At 29.1% G+C, this 21,526-nt stretch overlaps 1 protein-coding gene across 3 annotated transcripts in view; it reads right to left on the reverse strand.

Annotated features, from left to right (window-relative positions):
* The window catches only part of LOC117174740 (A disintegrin and metalloproteinase with thrombospondin motifs 7-like), a 502,350-nt gene that overhangs the window by 22,413 nt on the left and 458,411 nt on the right, over positions 1 to 21,526 (reverse strand). For all 3 annotated transcript variants that reach the window (XM_033364079.1, XM_033364087.1, XM_033364095.1), the window contains 2 exons: positions 10,561 to 10,835; positions 5,545 to 5,691 (listed from right to left, as the gene is read on the reverse strand). In XM_033364079.1, the coding sequence (XP_033219970.1) occupies positions 5,545 to 5,691; positions 10,561 to 10,835 (422 nt within the window). The remainder of the gene's footprint in view (positions 1 to 5,544; positions 5,692 to 10,560; positions 10,836 to 21,526) is intronic.

Genomic DNA, 21,526 nt, shown 5'->3' on the forward strand with positions numbered 1-21,526 from the left:
GTATATTGTGTACCAAGCAAGTGAACTACTCTTTTTACGGCCGAACATGGGTTTAAAATAACTCGGCTGCGCTTCCTTCTTTTAAACTCTCTCTCGGCCGGAAGAAGATTTCGCTTCCTAGTTGCACACGATATTTTACGTAATAAGAGTATGATTTTTGAAACTTTCTATTATTTTTATGTATTTAAACGTTTTATATTATAATTCAAACATATGACAACTCCCTTACTGTAAAATTCAAAACTTTCAAATTCTAGCAAGTTTTTATTTGCAAAAAAATGGTTGTATTTAAACAAAATTTAATTTGGAACAAGAAATTTTCAAAAATATTCAAAATTATAATTTTTTTTACAAAAATCCCTGTTCGAAAACTTATAATTCTCCCAAAAATTCCCTGTTCCAAAGTTAAAATCAATTTTTTAAGGAAATTCTTTGTTTTATTTAATTAATTTATTCCCATCCAAATTCATAATTATAATTCTTTTAGAAAATTACCTATATCAAGTTCCAATTTAATTCATGTACAAAATTCCCTTTTCCGAATCAGAATTATATTCAGTTCCAAAATTTTCTAATATTATTCAGAAACATAGTGTTTCCTTCTTTCTAATATTTAAAAGACGGAAGTTTCGAATTTTGACAAATTCAGACTTGGAACGGGGATTTTTTTCTAATTTTCTTCTTCTAAACAGACTTCCCTGTTCCAATTCTAATTATAATTCTTTATGGGAATCCCCTGTTCTAATTGTCAAAATTACATTTTTTTTTACTAAAACCCCCTGTCCCAAACCAGAATTATAAGTTTTTTCAAAAATGCACTTTTTCAAATCAGAAGTTTAATTATTCTGGAAAATTCCTTATTAAAAGTTAAAATTCCGACTTTTTCACAAATTTGCTTTTATTTCATATTGTGAAACCACTTTTAATTTGCATGTTGAGTTTTTTCTGAATTTTTCAACTATATTTCAACTTTTCAGCTAGTTCGAGGTACTAATTAATTACATTCGACGAAAATAATTGTTTAAACAATTTATTATCATGTGTAATAATATTCTTTTAAAAGAATGCTGGAAAGTTGCATTTTTTCTTAAATCATCTCCTGTTTTTCAACTTTTCACATAGAATTCAGAGCATGGTAAAAATTAATAACATTAACTAAAATCATTGTTTAGACAAATTATTGTTCTTTATAACTATCATCTTAAATTTTTTTTTTTAATTTGTGGCTTCTTCTTACATTTTTGACTATGTTTCGCCTTTTGGTTAGAAACAAATAATGAGTAAACAATATCATACAGATAAAAAGTAAAAGAAAAGTTTTAAATTTTAGAAGAACCCGTAATTTACTATATCATTACTCTAAGTCTTAAGAGAAGATATACTGTTATAAACCATGATGAATTATTTAAATAATTATATTTTTTAACTTGTATTAATTATGCTCTTTCAATTTACAATGAAAAAAATGAAGAGAAAATATATATTTTAGGAAATTTAAAAAGATTTCTAGAATGTAATTGCTTATTTCAATACTTTGAAGGGATTTCAGTCTTTTAAATATATTTTGATATTTTAATATTCCAAGGCATTTTAAAGAGACTTAAACAATTCGATTTTAATTGTTTATTGGATTTTAAAGAATGTATTCACAATAATGTCGGAATTTCGTAGGGTTTTAAAGATTTAAAGAGTTTTTTAAATAGTTTTTGCATTTTATTTGGTACTTGTCTTGAATTATTCGAAATTCATCCTAAATTCTTTTGAACTCTTCTAAATACATAAACTCGATTGCTTTTTAAACTGAGCTTGATTTGATACTAATTTCATCGAGTTTTTCTCATTTCACTTTAATTCCTCTACTTTCACTTAAACTTTACTTGAATAAATGGATTTTTTAGATTAAAAAAAAATTCAAATCTATTTTAATTCTTTGAATTGTTTGACAGCCATTAGTCACTTTTTGGTTAGAACTTAGAAGAATTTCACTTAATTCAATGGTCTTCTTTTAATTATCAAAAGTTTTTATTTAATCTATTCTGAAGTCTTTTAACCTCACCTTGAATTCTTGGGAATTTCCTCAAATTCTTTTGAATTCCCTTGTTTTTTTGCAAACTCATTTTAAAGTTTCTGAATCCATTGCATTTTTTCTATTTTTAAATTATTTCCAATTCACCTTGAATTTTTATGGATTTCATCGAATTATTCTCATTTCACGTAACTTTTTCCAAATTCGTGCTAAGGTGGTTTGGAGCATTTTTAAGCTGAAAATTAATGATTCGAATAATAGCAAATTTGAGCTTACTTAAAAATGATCAAGTTTGAATTTTCCATTACGTTGATAGAGAGGCGGCGAAATTAATAACATGAAAAGTATTTATTTCTTATTTAAAGAAAATGAAGCATAAGATATTCTTTTTAAATAAAATATAGATAATTAAATTAATATATAATTAAATTTCTTAAGTTGAAATTTCTATTTTACTATACTCGAACTCCAAAGATACGAGAAATTTGCAAGGCGGAAATTCTAACGATACGATCGTGAAAGGAGTTTCCACTTTTGCGACGTTTAGATTTTGGGAGTAATGCGTGAGAACGTTCACGGGCCTACTACGTGTACGCGCGCTCGTATCTGTGAAGCACTCGTATCTTTAGAGCTCGTATCTTTGGAGTTCGCAGTAGCTGTGTTCCCGTTGTCTCATTTAAAAGCCTTTATCTCTTTCTTACTTATATTTGTCCCTGCTGGTTGTAAAAAGATAGAGATCCTGTCTGTTTGAATAATCTAGAATCTTAATGATAGAACGAGATAGAGAAAATGTATCCAATTCTACATCTTTGCCAATCTAAATTTACCTATAACTTTTTCAATACTAACTTTTATATCTCATCCTATTCTTTATTTATCTACGTCAATCTTTTTCTATATCTCCGTCAGTTTAAATTCCCATCTGTCTTATTTCATATCCTATCTTCTATTTTTTCATATCCTTTATCTATACACGTCAATAGTTTTCTATCTCTTTCTTAATCTAAATTATTGTTTATCGTTTTCAATCTCCTCTTCTTTAACTTATTCTATCTTACGTTTATCAACGTCCATATTTTACTGGCTATCTGTTAATCAAAATTTCCGTTATCTTTTTTAATCTTCTATTCTCTTTATTCTCTTTATTGCGTCCAATCTTACGTTTTTCAACGTCAATTTAAATTGCCGTCTATATTTTTCAATCCCCTCTTTTCTATCTTATCCTATTATTTATCTATCCAGCTTAATATTTTTCTATCCCTTTGTCAATCTAAATTTACTTTTACCTTTATTTATGAACCTCTTTTCTATCTTATCATTAGTCTATCTTTGTCAATATTTTTCGAATTTTTTTCAAATTGAATTTCCATCTAAGTTTGTCAATCTCATCTTCTCCACTGCATCTTATACATCTATCAACGTATATCTTTTTCTGTCTATTTTTCAGTATCAATTCACGTCTATCTTTTCCATCCCCATTTTTAATCTCATCCGATCATGTAGCTATTCATGTCAATCTTTTCCTATATCTGTTAATTTGAATTCACGTATATTCTTTTCAATCTCCTCTTCTCCATTTCATCCTATATTCCATTTATCAACGTCTATATTTTTCTATCTCTTCTGTAATCTAAATTTACTTCACGATGTTTTTCTGGTACGGGGTTAAGATCAAATTAATTTTTGGAATAAATTCCCCGACTTTTCGATCAACTCCCTCATTTTGAGGAATAGAAAATGACAAGAGCACTCAATTGCGGAAGATAGGAGAAGTTATAGACAAAGATCAAAATTTATATTAAACAGATAGAAGAATTCAAGAACAAGATAAGGGTCTTTGGTTACGGAAGATAGAGAAAGAGATTAAAACGATTGAAATTTGTAACAGATAGATAGCTTAAGTGACAGAAAAAGATAAGAGTCTTCGATCACGAAAGTTGGAGAAAGAAATAAAAAATGATTAAGGTTGAGGATTAGAAAAGATAGCGTTTCTGGGATGCAAAGTGACCCATTAACTGATAAAAAGAGAGATAATAGTTCTATCTTTGCCTATCTTCCAATTTCTATCTTTTTCAATCTTTCTACCTCCAGTAGCGCGAAACCTTCAAGTTGACGTCGATAGAAAAGCATAGGGTGAGATGTGGGAGAGAGGATTGAAAACTATATACGTAAATTTATATAGATTAAGCGATAGAAAAGGATAAAAGTTGCTAGATGTGATATAGAAAGAGGAAATTAAAAAAGATAGACGGAAATTTATATTATCAGCGATAGAAAAATTTTAACTTTAATGGATATAGGTTAGGATGAGATAGAGAATAGAGGATGGCGAAAGAAAGACGTGAACTTAAATTTAAAAATAGATAAAAAATAATGGACGTTGTTACATGTATGCTACAATGAGATAGGGAAGAGGAGATTAGAAAGTATATACGGAAATTTAGATTGACATAGAGATAGAAAAATATTGACGAGTATAGAAAAAGGATAAAATGAAATAAGAGGAGATTGAAAAAGATTGACAGAAATTTAGATTGACAGAGAGATGGGAAAAGAGGGTATTGTAAAAGATAGATGTAAATTCATTTTGACAAAGATATAGAATTGGATACATTTTCCCTATCTTTTTCTATGATGAAGATTAAAAATAATTTAAAAAAATAAAATCTCTATCTTTTTACTTTTAGCGGAGTATCCGATAGATAGACAGATGTTGACGTGGATAGATAAAGGACAGGATAATATAGAGAAAAGGATATTGAAAAAGATAGACGGAAATTTATATTGAAAATAGAAAGCACAAGATAATGTAGTAAAGAAATTTAAAAAAATAGACGTGAATTTAGTTTGACAAAGAAATAGAAAATATTGATATGGATAGACAAAGGATAGGATGAGATAGAGGATAGTGTATTGAAAAGATATACGAAAATTAGATGTAAGAGAAATGTAAATATCGTAAATAGTAGTTAAGTATTAGGTGTTAGCCGCGGAGACAGAGGCTGGTAATGCGAGGCATAGCGAGAAAAGAGCGAAATGCGTGCGAGGCGTGGCGAGGCGCAACGAGGAAGGTTAGGCTATATGAGCGAGCGGATTAGTTATAAGGTGTGGATGGATAGTACTTTGTAAGACGTAGTTGTAAGAAAATTCTGTAAAAAAATGGAAGTGTAAGCAAGTCAATTTTTTAAGACCAGCCAGCCGAAAAATAAACGTTTATCTATCCAGAAAAGGCGGTGTTGAAAAAATACAAGTATTGTGATTGACAAAGAGATAGAATTGGATAAGTTTGTTCTATCTCTTTCCGTTGTAAAGATTCAAAATTATTCAGAAAGATAGGAATTCTTAATAGATGATAGACTAAGCGAAAGAAAAATATAAAAGTCCTTGGTCGTGAAAGATAGAGAAAGGGATTCCAAAAGATTGAAATTCGTAATAGATAGATAGCATAAGGGATCGAAACTTATGACTTAGAAGAGATATAATATTTAAAAGACAAGATGACGATTACAATCACTCACTCTAGAAAATTAGTTATGTCTCTTCTCGAGCATCTGGACCAAGCTACAATCATAGTGTCTGCTTCAAATGACGGTGTCATCACATGCAGAATATTACCTTCACGCCTGCTGCAGCCAATTTTGTCTGTATCGTGATACATCCCAAAACTATACAAAAACAAGTTAAATATTCAATAAAAGAGTCATTTTTAAATTGCAAAACAGTTATCACAGCTATCTGATCTATTATTTATGAGGATATAATTTTTCAATCAGAAATGATTTGAACCAGCATGAAACCAAGTGGACCTGTTTTTCTAATACTCTTTAATGGACACCTGATCTGTTGGTATAGCATACAAAACATAGAAAAACGCTTGTGTTAAATTTGTTGCAGCTTAAAATTAATTGGTTTTAAAATCTAGGAGAAATTATCATTATGAGAATGAATTTTGATTAATTTTGACGGTTATGGAGTACTGAACCGCTCGATCACCTGCCTGAGCACTTGTCGAAACATGATATGCTTTGCGATCTTAGACTAAATAATTGGTAACAAGCAACCTAATTAAAATAATATTCACCTAATTTTCAACTTTCTTTTATTTAACAGCGCGTACTAGGCACTTGGAATAAAATTATTACTTCGTAATGCAACTTGCCAATCTAAGGTTAATCATGGCCGTCGAAATTTAAACTACAGTCGGGGTGTATCCAGCAAGTCATGACCGTTTACTTGTACAATTAGGTATTCAAAACTCTGACCGGTTAATTTTTGTTATATTTTGCTAATATCTTCGTAAAAAGTAATTCTTTATGTATAAGTGTATTTGAAAAATAGTTTTCAGTTTTTAGGGACTATTGCATTTGGTTCATTGTTTTACCCTCAGCATTCAACGAAGTGAAGTAAGCTGGTGATTGAGTGAAATAACCTAATAAAGCCTGATATTTAGAAGAATTTTCCTTCATTTTCTACGGAATTATATATTTTCTATAATCCTTGATACATTTGGCCCCGGAGTCTCAGGGTGGCGTCCCATGATTGCAGAATTGCGTTGCGTTTTGTGTAATGCGTCAAATCACTAGACATTTCAACCAATCACAGTGTCTCTCTGAATAACTAGGAGAATATTATTAGTGGAAATATTTAGTGAATTGACGCATTACGCAACGGAATTCTGCAATCATGGGACACCACCCTCACTGTAGAAATGTAAGACATAAAACGTTTCATTGAAACTCTGAATCTTTTCAGGTGAAAACGTTCCATGCTCAAAGTTTTATATGTTTTATGAAACATGGGGGGTGAGGGGAACAAAAATTATTAAGCGCATGCGCAGATCGGCTTGGTCTCTAAGGTCAGGTTAGGACTTTATTTTTTGAGTTTTAATTTACCCGCCGCCATATCTGAAACATTAAAATGTTTCACGAGGCCTCCAATGTTTCATCAAACTTTTCATCACTCTAAAGTTTCATCCCAGTGGGCACAAAACTATGAAAATCACAAGAATGCCCTTTCACGTTCCTAGGAAGTCCTGGGTCAGCCCAATCAACCCCGCGCCGGCAACCCGATTGGTCCTGTTGCCGCGTTGAATTTGAATAGTATCAATATTCAAATTTAATATTTATAATAAATAATTATTAGAAAATGCATAAACAGTAATTTTTTCATCTTAAAATAAGATTTTGGAGTGGCAGATAAAAAAGAATTAGATTTTAATTAAAAAGATGTTATAAATTCTGAGGTCAGAGAAAAAAACCATTTTTTTATCACAATGATTAATCTTGTCTCTGTCTAGTTTATAAATTAATTTTGTTTACTCCAAACCATGTGACTTTAAATAAAATCATTAAAATTACTAAAAATAAATGAGTAATTTTGTTTGTTCTGAAGTCAGAATCAATAGCGTTTTTTGCAATAAAATCACTTTTTTTTTATTTGTCACTCCAAAATTCAATTTTAGGATTAAAAAATTACTTTTGACGCATTTCCCAATCATTATTTATTATAAATATTAAACTTAAATATTTATATAATTTAAAATGTGCTTGCTACCAGTGATCAATTGGGTTGCTGGCACGACGCAAGCGCGGTTCAAAAAGTTCCCAAAATTGGGAGCAGTGACTTCGAATTCCCAGGCACTTTTGGGAATCTGGCGACTGGCAAATAGCATGGCGATTTAAATTGAGTGTAGGCGATTTCTTGGCGATCCGGAAACTTTTAAATAAGCGCGCCAATCAGACCGAGGACAAATTACAAATGTCCAGTTGCAACATGGAGTTGTAACGGTATACCCCCGCTTTATGAACTCGATTCCAGGGCGTTAAGACCCTTTTACCAATGCTATCGGAACTAGTAAATTCTCTGACGGGAAGATTCAAATGGCTTTAAAATGGTAGTGATTATGAATGTATTGGGAATGGCGGTATACCATTTCGCCATGTGGTGCCGAAAAATGGAACTAGAAAGAGTTGGTACAATTTTCAACATGGATTTTAATTTTTGCATAAAAGTGTTTTTACGATTGTTTTGTGAAGTATAAAACAGTGATTAAATTTTTAAAACAAATAAGCATACAAAACAAATAGTTTTAGATAGAATTTCCATCTTATACAGTGAAAAAACACATTTTGTCAAATAGGTTTTTAAAGAAATTACAATTATTTCATGTGAGTTTTAATGGATTGTAAGCTAAAATAAACTTTAATCAATGTATGTACCAACAAACTTTATCTATATCATGCCAGGAATACAAATAATAGAAGACTTGAATTTAAATACGAATTCTCACCTAACTTCTACATCAGATTTTTAAATAGTAATAATTTCATGTGTAAATTAATAAAAATTTACTTTGAATTCATTTTTGTTTCAAAATAAGTCCATTTAAGTTTAGAATCTCTTGAAAATCACAATAAAGAGAACAAGAATTGTTTTTTTTTTTAAGAAAAATATTTCTGTCAAAAAGTGTGGTTTTTCACTGTATAATATGTAAATTCCATCTAAAAGACGTTATTTCCGATAGACTTATTGTCATTATCCAATAAATACTTTAAATTCCCCCAAAAAATTGTAAAACACTTCTAGGCCCAAATTAAAATCGTGCTTATTCTTTTTAGTTCGAATTTTTGTCACCAGGTAGCGGATCGCAGTTTAACCATTCCCAATAGTCTTTAAATATTAGGTAATTATTATTGTACACGAATTCTACGAATACTATTTGTTTATTGCGTTTTAGGAAACCTGTATGTGATTATTTTATCCGAATTTATTTACATTAAAACTTTCATCGAAGTTATTGCTCAGTCCTCTGTCCGAAGTAAATGTTGAGGTTAGGAACTTGAGATCTTGGGCTATGTTTAGAATCGTTAATGGGTCATGGCGCCAGTCAGACTCCATAAAAAGAGGATGTTTGGACTTACAAACAGGAAACTGTTACTCAAGGAGATTGACATTTTACGGTGATAAAAGTTGGACTTTGGAACCATTATCTTTGAACCGTCACTCACTTCAATTGCCGAAATCAGCATGAGGAGGAAAGTGACCTCATTTATGATAGTTTATTTGAAACTAAAAGTGAGTAACGTCAGCATTTTGAGTGGTTGAAAGCTAAAAGTAGGGATAAATCCCGCCCAAAACGAAATTATAAATATATAGGCAGAGCTCAGGAAAGTCAGTTGTAGCTACACGTTTCAACCTGATTAGAGGTTAATGGACGCTCTTTTAAAAACCTTCAACCTGCGACTCTTAGGCCTTTTAGTATTTTTTTATTATACGGACTTAGAAGAATGCAGATAAATTCAACGGCATTGCGACCTACTGATTTCGCGTTCGCGCACTAAGCGACTAGTGTTCGGATGTGCTTCGATGTCAAGTGTTAAACTTACTTGTGTGTGTGTGTTAGGAACAAAACTATCAACTCAATACCAGCCTTTTCAAATCTGCCGCGTCTGCCACGAACTGCAATACACAATCATTGTCGTTTATTCTAGAAATCAAATAAGAGAATATGTCATCCATGAAAATTTAAATATCGATGATTTATAGTAAATCAATCGTTTCGATCAGAAAGTATAAATCGTTGAATTAAATAAATAATTTATTTTCAAACCTGATATATATTTCGCAAGTAATGGTATCAATCATTAAATGGTAAGTAACGGACCTAAACGTCAACAAATCAGCGCAAGGAGTTCACGGAAGAAATTCGATTGTAGAGTTTTAACGTAACAGAGTTAGACCTCATCAGAATAAACCGACGATTATGTGAATAGCAATCAGTTGCAAGTGTTGCAGATGTGTTCATGTTATACGAGTTCGTTTCATTACTGTACCCGAATTAACATATTCGTAAATGAGTGTTTGCACTGGTGATGGTCCCACACTTTTTCCCTATCATAATTAATTTGTAGGCAAAATTTTTGAAAAACAAAATGTAAAAATCTGAAAGGCTAACGAAAAGTTATGAAAATACAAAGTAGAGTGGGAAGATTCCGATTGGGCTAAAGGTAAAGAGTGCCAAATCATAAATATGTTATAAGTTTATTTTATTAAAAACTTAGCAGCATTTTCCACGCCTACCTGGCGACATTCAGATGTTTGAGGTGGGCGATTTCTGGCGACGTCCTAACCTTAAAACTGGCGACTAAAGCCTCTAGTTTGTTGGAAATCCTGGCATTACTTTCGATGCAGACGGTTATGACTTGGTTTTTAAATCCCGGATTTAGTGGTTCGAATGTCATGTCGGTTATGACTAACCTAAGATTTGGAAACTACGCTACGCCAAGTAAAAATTTTATTTCAAGATACTAATACTCACTGGTGAATGGTAAGAAACTGAAAGTTAGGTAATTATTATTATAATTTACCTGCTCATCAACATCTATTTCACCTAAATAACGCCAGAGAAAATCACCTTGACATGTGACTGTTGCAACTCAAAAGAACATCGATTTTATTGCACTTTTAAGAATCACCATTTTTCTGTGAATAGTTCACAAATCTCCTCTGTTGAACTGAACGAAATGCTGACTTACTTGTGACCTAACTCGTGGGCAATGGTATGCGCCAGAGTAATCCCGTTGTCTTCGTTGACGCTGCAGCTTCGATCAGGTTGACACATACCCGCCACATGGGCTACCCCTAGAGTGCTGCATGGGGTGTTGGCTCTTGAACATATATCTTCTCGAGTAATCAAAATCGCAACATCGTGGTGATTGGGATGTGAATCCTCGCCAGGATTCAGTTTCTGCTGCCACTTGCAAAAGTTGTACAGAGTTCTGTCTGCATTGATTGTGATGTTCAATCCTTGCTGAAATTATTCATGTTTAATAAATAAAGGGTTTGTAGTATGATTACAATCTGTAACCACTTGGCAATCATACTTTTGTTATATAATTATGAAACTGATGTGAAGAGATGCTGACGTATCCAAATAAAAAGGTTCTATCTCTGATTAACCAAATGAACAAGCTGCTATTTCGTGAAGATGAAATCATAAGGAGTAATAAATGTAACAGCTGGCTTTAGATAGCGTTTATATCTGAAAAAAGAGTCTTCTTTCGAATTCTCTAACTGAAAAGCAGCCAACCGACAATCGGAAGTGCTGTGGTTCAATTCCAAGTAGAGCGAAAAAACTGGATCTTTTTTCGAAAAAATATAATAAAAAAACTTTAAAAAAATTTTTTTTCATCTAGTATGAAATAATATTAACTATTTTCTATTATTGGAACAGTTAACTTGATCAATAACGTTGATTTATATTTTCTCGGATTGTGAAATGATATCTAAACTGATTGATGGCAACTATTTCTGATAGGTTCCTGTCCAATTCATATGGGATTTTGAAGCTTTGAGAATTCGCCAAGCGAGTTAGCACCTTTTCACTTTGTCTCTATCAGTTAGTACTTTTTCTTGGGGGTTTCCCGAGATGGAACCTTTTAATTTGGACATGTTGATACGTCTACTATAACTCTGCCAAAAACACCTTAATTAAAACATTACAAACACAAAACTAATATTTTGACAGACTTTATAGCCTAATATGCTTCAAATAAGATGAAATAGTGTTGGGGATAATCTACTTATTTGAACTTATTTGAACTACTTATTTGAATTTTCAATAAAATGAGGAATCTTCAACAAAGAAATGAATTTTTAATAAATAATTTGTTTTCAATCAAGAGGTAATTCTCAAATAAAAATATTATAGTTGATATTTTAAGCAAATAGTACATTATGCACCAAGGGGGCAAATGGATGATTTCAGACGTTTCTCGAAATACAGTCAAAATTTCAGCGCATATTAGATTTCGAATAAAGGAAGCATGATTTACGATAATTGTAAGGGTAATTTATGGGAGCTTACCATAAATTGTCCAAATTTCAATTTAAAAATGATTATAAATTTCCGGAAATTTTCTGCAAATTTTCGGTCATTTATAGTAAGTTTACAGTTAAATATAATGACTTACCATAAATTACTCCAAATTCCATTTTAAATATTTTTATAAATTTCCGGAAATTTACGATTTCTTGTGAACTTCTGGTAATATTAGAGGTAATTTATGGAAACTTACCATAAATTACAGAAAATTCAATTTTTAAAAATCTATAAAATTCCTGAAATTTATAGAAATTTTCGGTAATTTACGGTAATTTTACAGGTAAATATAGTAAGTTACCATAAATTACATCAGATTCAATTTTAAACATTTGCATAAATTTTAAGAAATTTAGGATTTTTCTGGTAATTTCTGTTAATGTTACAGGTAATCTGTGGCAACTTACCATAAATTACACAAAATTTCATTGAAAAGTGTCTAAATTTCTCGAAATTGATAAAAATGTATGAACATTTTCAGTATGTTATGGTAACATTACAGGTAATTTGTGGCAACTTAACACGAATTAAACAAAATTCAAACGAAAAATTTATAAATTTTCCGAAATTTATGGAAATTTTCAGTAATTTATGGTAACTTTACCGGCAAATATAGTAACTTACCACAAATTACCCAAAATTCAATTTTAAAAGTTTTTATAAATTTCCGGCAATCGATGAATTTTTTCGGTTATTTATGGTAATATTAAAGGTAAATTATAGTAATTCACCATAGTATGCCCAAAATTAAATTTAAAAAGATCTATGAAATTCCCAAAGTTTACAGATATTTTTAATAGTTTATGGTAATTTTACAGGTGAATATAACATATCATAAATTACTGGAAGTTCAATTTTGAACGCTTTTATAAATTTCCGGAAATTTATGGTAATTATACAGATAATAATAGAAAATTACCCTAAACGTAATTTTAAACACTCATAAATTTCCAAAAATTTATTATATTTGTTAGTAATTTAGATGAATGCTACAGGCAATTTCTGGTAACTTACAATAAATTACCCAAAATTCAATTTAAAAATGTCAATAAATTTTCGAAAATTTAAGTAAATTTTTTAAAATTTATGGTAATTTTGAAGGTAAATGTAATGTCATGAATGACCTAAAATTAAATTTCAAGCACTTTTATACATTTCCGGAAATGTAAGAAATTTGTTGGTAATTGATGGTAAGATTACAGGTAATTTCTGATAACCTTCCATAAATTTACCAAAGTTCAATGTCAAAATATCTATAAATTTCCGAAAATCTATGGACATTTTCGGTAATTTATGGGAACTTTAAAGGTAAATATGGTAACTTACAATAAATTACTCAAAATTCTATTTTAAACATTTTGATAAATTTCCGGATATTTATTAGATTTTGTGATAATTTATGTTGATATTAAAGGTAATTTATGGTAATATTACAGGCAATTTATAGGAAATTACCATAAATTATTCCAAATTCCATTTTAAACATTTTTATAAATTTCCGGATATTTATGAAATTTGGTTATAATTTATTTTGATATTATAGCTAAGTTATGGAAATTTAAAATAAATCACCCAAAATTTAATTTAAAAATTTCTATATATTTCGGGAAATTTTCAGAAATTTCTGGACATTTTTGGTAATTTACGGTTATTTGATTAATTAAACACGAGAGCCTGCATGAAAAAATGCATGGACATAAAAGAAGCTAGAGAAGTATGCCAGGACAGGAAAGTATGGCGGAAAATAGTTAATAAAAAGAGTGTCAGTAGAGTGAACGACGCCTGAAACAAAGACCTTGGCTATTAATGGACCCAAGTGGGGAACCTTACATAACGGCTTCGTTAGGTTCTTCGCTTGGGGTGGTTGCTAGAGAGATTGATCAGCAACCTGGGTCGGAGCAGTGTTGCGGAACGAACGTGTTATTTAATTAAATAGCACGAGAATTCTGGATCAATCTGAAAAATCTCTATCCCATCCACACACTACTCCTTTCCCCTGCCGAGTGAGTCACGCCTACCCCGAAAGGGAAATGGCTTAATGCTGTAATAATAATATATCGTACATTTTTATAAATTACCGCAAAATTCAATTATCTGCAACCAAAATTTCCTTACAATTCTTACGGTGAGTGGGCTGATTATCGTAAAACGCGAGCTTATAGATATAGAATTCTCATTATTTATCTCTGACGTCATTTCTTACTCCCTAGGGAATAAAAAGTAAAGCTTTAGCCCCACTTCATAGGCTTAAATCCTGCATGTGTCACAAAGCAGTATTTTAATTTTAAATAATAAACAGTTGAATTTAACCAAAAATATAAATTCTCCACAACAAATGTAATTGATTATAATTCGATAAAAAAGTTTTAAAAATAAAATGAATAAACAGTTCAGTTCAACTGTCTCTGGACAAAAATAAAAAAGGGGAAAGAAAAATGAGAAGGCAAGCAACGAAATCACCTTCCTTCTATTTTTTATTTCTTTCGTCTTATATACATTTATGTAATAAATGTTCGTTTATTGTGATTTGATAAGAATAAAAATGAAAAAGACAAAAGAAATAAAAAAGAGAAGTAAAGAAATTTGGAGCAAGATCACATAAATTGGACCCCCCCCCCCCCATTTTCCACTTGATCATGAAACTTAAATCCATGCAGTGTTTTATTAAGTAGTCACTATCAAAAATTAATCCTAAAAGCAGTTTTTCAAAATTTTTATTATACAACCATTTTTTTACAATGAATATTTTGAGTACTTTTAGTTAAAAAATTAATTTCTAATCAGCCATCAAAGATCAATTAATGAAATTTTCAGGATTTATTTTTAAATATCTATATTTTGATAAAATATTAAAAAACTAAAATAATTCGTATGTTAGCCTATTGTTAGTTAACTTTTAAGTAAACAAATGCAAATTCCAATGACTTCTCGGTCAAATAATGAAATTTTTTCTGTGGTTGTGTGCGTTATACATTTAAGTTCAAGATTCCGGAAAAAATTTCACTGTTCGCGATTTATTTGTACAAGATAAATTTATTTACCATCACGCGTCGGGCGCTGTCAGTACAGCGCGCGGCCGAGTGTCTCAAGGTTTCTCCAACTCTGGTCGGACGTAAATTAGACTCACAATTAAAAATACCATTATTTAACAAATTTTTTTTAAATAACATAAGGAACAATGAAATAAACTAATTTTTATTATTAAACTATGACAGAGAAAATAAAAAAATAATTAAATACAAATTGTACAATACTGTGTAATTTATAATTCTTGTCCCTTGATAATTTTATAAGCTATTATTTTTTAATTTAATAAGAAGAGCTCCATCTTTAGCTAAAAAAATCAAGCTTGGTTGCGATCCTCTTTTGTTATTTGCGTCTACACGTGAAGAACAAATGAATTTTATTAGCTATTTCACTTTATTTGTTAAATGAGTTTATATGCACATGAGTTGAGAAATATTACACACAAGAGCTGTGATTTTATAAATTTGCGTTTAGTTCTTTTATCTATTGATGTTATAATTTTTATTTAAATTCATAATATTGCTAGTCATCTAAAATGGGCCAGGTAAATAAATGTTGTCATCCTTTAAATGAAAAAAATCATAAATACGTTATTAAAAATTTTCCTGAAAATTCTTGAGAGTTACACTAATTGATCTTTGATGGCTGATTAGAAATTGATTTTTTAACTAAAATTACTCAAAATTTTCATTATAAAAAAAATTGTCGTTAAAATGAAAATTTAAAAAAACTTTTTTGGGGATTAATTTTTTATAGTGACTACTTAATAAAACACTGCATGGATTTAAGTTTCATGATTAAGTGGAAAATTTCTCTTTGGTTAGTTGCCTTCTCATTTTTCTGTCCTCTTTTTTATTTTTACAAAAATATAATTAATTTATTTTTCAATTACAATAAGGGTAGTTGTCCAAATTTAGTCGTTGGATTGTTGATTTTGTTTTCTGAAATTCTATGTATTAACCTAATTATTGGACGTTAAATAGGATTTTAAAATTGATTTTAATCGAATTTAAATTTCTTAAATTGTGAAATTATTTAATTTTTAAACCAGAAAGGCGAATTTTATAGCAGGAGACAGTTGAATTTAGGATTCGAAAATATGAATTTCTAACCAAATAAGAAATTAACGACACATCGTTAATTTTTCATCGTAAATAATAAAATTTTAAACTAAAAAAGATCAACTTTCAGCGAAAAGAAATAGTTGAATATGTAGTTGTTTAAAACTCATTTTTAATAAAGTAGCTCAATTTTCAATCAAAGTGATGTATCTTTAATTAACGAAATTAGTTCTTAGCAAAACAGTTAAACTTTTAAAGAACTAATTGAATTTTCAATCAAGAAGATTATTTTTCTACCAAAAAAAGAGAATTTTTAAAAAAATACATAAATTTCAAACAAATTTGTTACACTTTATATTAAAAACATTATATTTCAAACCAATAATGGAATACTTGAATTTGAAGTTCCAAAAATTGATTTTCAACTTAAAAAGTAATTTTCAACAAAATAGGTTAATTTTCAGTGAATTTTAGATTAATAAAATAATTGTTTGACAAAATGGTACAATTCTAAACCAAATGGTTCAATTTTCTGAAAAGAAGATTAATTTTCTACCAAAAATGACAAATTTACAAAAAATAATGTACACATTTTTAACCAAATTGTTGACTTTCGAATTTTTAAAATGATCAATTGGTAACGAAAAATACGATAGTTAAATTTGCAGTTCCAAAAACTATTTTTTAACCGGAAAAACACGAATTTTGAACAAAATAGTTAAATTTAAACCGAAGAAATGAATTTCAAACAATAAAATGAATTTTTAACAAAATAATGCAACTTTTAACCAAGTAGTTGTATTCTCTAACCAGAAGATTAAGTTGATATAAAAAAGGACAAATTTACAACAAATAATACATACATTTTAAACCAAATTGTTGAATTTTCAGGAAAGTAGTTGTATTTTCAACGAAGGAGATAAATACTCAACTAAGAAATTAATGTTTAAGAAATTAGTTAAATTTTCAATAAAGAAAATTAATTTTCTATGAATCAGATGACTTTTCAGGTAAAGTGATGAATATTCACCCAAAAAAATTATTTTTTGATAAAGCAGTTCAACTTTGAATCAAGTAGTTCATTTTTCAACCAAGTGTCTTAATTGTTAACAAAAAATACGAATTGTCAATAAAAAAATCATTCAGTAAATTTTCAACTGAAAACAATCCATTTTCAGCCAAAAATGTATTAGTTTTTCAAATTAAGAAAATTGATATAAAAAAATCGACTTTTCAACAAAATAGTTTAATCTTTAACCAAGTAGTAGAATTTTTAATGAAAATAGGTGAATTCTAAACCAAAAATATAATTGTAAACTTTTAAATTAAAGCTTATAAAGTTTCAACAAAAAGATATAGATTTTCTTTGGCTCTATTAATTCTTTTTGCATTTAAACAGAAAAATGTAAAAAAGGGCAATTTTTTCGAAAACAAAGAAAAAAGAGGATTTTTTTCCATATGTGATATTTTATTTGATCATATTTGTTTCCATGTGTGATGGCACTGTCTGAATGACCCTCCGCCCATGCACAGTGGGGAAAAACCCTTTCGTGGCCATTTATTTAATAACAAAAATGAAAAAAAAAATTACTTTTAAAGTGTACTGGTTTGAAAAACTGTTTTGATCCAATCAAAAATACTTACAAAACTTAATATAACTATCCAAAAAAGATGTCCAATGGTAATGTTAATGTAAAAAAAGAGAGAATTTGTTATAAACAAATAAATGAATGAAAATAGTTTCCTGGTGATTGGCGGCGATTCGTCACTTGATTCGCATTAAATTTGAACAATTTATGTGACGAAAAGAGATTTTTAGTTGAATTAATGAAAGTTAATAAGTAGTCTGTTGTTTTAATTCAATTTTTTTAAACAAATACTCATATCGGGTATTTTTGATGGAATAAAATAAGTTTTTTCTATGGAATTGACCATATTCTACTTGGAAATAAAACTAAAGTATCATATGTGGTCATCAAATGAAATTTAATAATTGTTTAAACTAACTTAATTAACAAAAACACTATTTGGCTATTTCTGGAGGTACCATCTTAATTTTTGGATTTTTTGAACTCATTTCTAAGTTTTAAGAACATTTTGATGAGATTAAAAGGTTTATTATTGTAAAGAACAATTAGTTAAACCGATTTTTATCATTACGTAATCTTTACTTATCATTATTTAACTAACAAATGCATTATTTGGCTATTTTCCAGCATTTAAAATGGTTTTTTCTGTTGTGTTTAATGGACTGTTAATAACACATTTTTTAACTTTTTTTTTGAAGTTCGATAACGATCCACTATTTTTATTTTTATTTATACAACGTAGTAAACAAATTTTTCTCGGCTAATGTATTTGTAAACTGAATTTTTTTCCTTGTGGATTATAATTAAAATTACTTAGCAATATTTTCTTGCAATAAGTTGAGAAAAATTTATGTTTTATTAAAGAAATTTAAGTATCACTGCACTTTCTTTTTCGGTTAACGGAATTGATCGGTTTATTTTAAAAATAAACTACTACGATAAAATGATAGGAGTCAGTACTGATAGCATAATCCGAGTTAGTACTATTAGGTAGTGTTTTTCTTAGAATTAGTTTGATTTCATAATAATATTCCCACCTGTGAAATACTTCTAAAAATCTTATATTATATATTGTATACCGCTACGTTAATTAAATTTTGAATAAAAATAAAAATGATGCATCATTATCTAACTAGTAAAAAAAGTTTAAAAATTTGTCATTAACAGTTGAGTATACCAAAAAAAGTTTAAATAATGAAAAATAGCCAAATAATGCATTTGTTAATTAAGTTTGGTTGAACAGTTATCAAATGTCATGGATTAATAGCAAGAAAATCATTGCTAAATAACTGACTGTTAATTTCGTGAAAAAAGCGATATTAAATACATAAAATGATAAAAATTAATTTTAACAATTGTTATTTACAATAATAAATTGTTTACTGTCATCAAAATTTGCTTAAAAATTTAGCTATTCGTTATTTACAGTTAATTGCTTAAAAAAAATCAATTTTGTATTTACAGAAATAGCCAAAAAGTGCATTTGTTAATTAAGGTAGTTTAAACAATTATTAACTTTTATTTGGTGGTCAAATATTATACTTGTGTTTTATTTTATATATTAACGTATAATATATGGAAAATTGTAGCAAACATTTTTTCAACAACTAATTTGTTTTAAAAATTTTTTGTTGTTTAATGTATCATGATGAAATATGTTTATATAATGTAAATCTATAAAACACCGGCGACTACAACAATTTTATTATTATTGACGAGCACCGGGAACGTCAAATAGAAAACATTTTCATTTTTTCCGTCATATTTATTTATTTATAAAAAAAACCGAAGACTAAATTAAAAATCAGGCTCGACAACTTTCTTTTCAATTTTATCAGTTTTTTTAGAAAAAAAAACATCCAAACGGGTCCACAAGTTCAGCCGCAATCGTATTTTGAACCAAAAAATGTACTTTTTCCCCACTGTATTGCCGCGTGGCGTCAATTCTTGGAAGTACTATTTTAGGGGGCCCTATCTCTAGGGTTCACTGTTTTGCTGTAATTTCCGGTTCTGTACTACTGATATGCATTAGTTAAAGAAAATGAGGGAACCATCTGCCGGCAAGTTCTGATGGGTTGGACAGCAATGATGCCAATGTTGGCACTCTGTGCTACTGCGCTTGCGTTAGAGCTGCGCGCTGGTTGGCCGCACTTGTCGCGCAGTTCAAAATTATTTTAAAAAACAATTCTTGTAATTTGAGTAAATAATTATTAAAATATGCACAAGAATATATACAAATTGTGTAGCTTATGATTTCAGGCAAAAAAATTATAAAACATATATTATATAAATAACAGTTTATTTTCATTAAATTCCAAATACCAAATTATATTTTACAGAACATTTAAATTAAAAAGAAATTTCTTGGAAAAGTGATTAAAAATAATCATTTATAAGTGTTTAATATTTTTTATGTATTTTTCTGGGAATTTATATAATTATACAACCTATAAATACATAAATTGTCACAACTGCATTGTAGTTGTGCTTCTCTTTTTTACTTTAAGCGTCGTTTTGCCACGTCTCAATCGAAAGGAACAATATTCTGAGCTGAAATTTTTTTTAGAATAATTTAAATATTATAATTATTATATAATGCAATTAACTTCTATATAATAGGCTGCTGAAGTATGATATGGTATTTCAAAAAATGTATTTTTTAAAAAATGTTTTGTGAAATGTAATTCAGTCTTTGAAATTCAAGGAAAATAAACTGTTATTTATAAAAAATATGTGCTATAAGTTTTTTTCTTTTCTAAAATCAAAGTTACATAATTTATATAATTTCTTGTGCATATTTTAATAAATATTTATTTAAATTACAAGAATTATTTTTTAATGTAATTTTGAATCGCGCGCCAAGTGTGGCCAACCAGCGCTCAGCCCTAACGCAAGCGCAGTAGCACAGGGTGCTAAAATTGGCCTCACTATTGCCGGTTAGCCAACGTCTGACTCAAGTGGCTCTTACCACTGAACGCGCACGGCAACACACGGGCTAGGCAGTGATCAAAGTCGTTACGGTCAGTCACTGGTCTATCTCCAGCGTCCGCGCGCAGTGTGGCATGTGAGGCTCGTAACCTCAGAAAACTTGATCAAACCTTCAGACTTTCTGCGAGGGGGAAACAAATCCTAAAAATGCGGTTTAGCGGAGGTGTATTACTTTGGATTATATCAAATTACCCTGGATTACCACTATAAGACTTACTCTGAATTACCTAAAATTAATCCGGATTACGAAGGATTACTCTGAAATAGATAACATTATGATAGATTGCTCCGCCTAAACAAATTTCACGTGAATTTACAAGCAAACAGAATTGTTTGTTTTTAATAAAAAAAATCGTTGAATTTCCAACTAAATATATGAATTTTAAACCAAATAGTTCATTTTCCACCAAGAACATAAATTTTCTGCCGAAAAAAAACATATTTTCAAGAAAAGATATGAATTTTGAGCGAAGTAATTGAATTATCAATGATACAGTTGAATTTTAAATTAAAAAATATACATTTTGCATGAAAAATGGAACAGTTAAATTTTCAGCTGAGTAATCAAATTTTACCAAAAAAAAAAGAAAACGAATTTTCAACAAAGTAGTTCATTTTAAAACCAACGAGGATACTGTTTAATTAAATTGTTTAATATTCAAAAAATAAAATCATTTTTGACCAAATAGTGGAATTTTAAATCAAAAACATAAATTTTTATTCACGAAGATTACATTTTTAATGCAAAAAACTTTTTATTGCAATTTTTTTAACGAAATATTGAGATTTTTCACCAAAAAAGACAAGTTTTTAACTAAAATGATGCACCGCCAAATAGTTAAATTTTCAAATACAAAACATAAATTTACAATAAAAAATAGAATAGTTAAATTTTCAGATGAAAAGTTATTTTTCAGCAAAAAAATACGAGTTTTCAACTAAAGAAATTTAGTTT

This window comes from Belonocnema kinseyi, chromosome 1 (assembly GCF_010883055.1).
Source record: "Belonocnema kinseyi isolate 2016_QV_RU_SX_M_011 chromosome 1, B_treatae_v1, whole genome shotgun sequence".
NCBI classification, from domain to species: Eukaryota; Metazoa; Arthropoda; class Insecta; order Hymenoptera; family Cynipidae; genus Belonocnema; species Belonocnema kinseyi.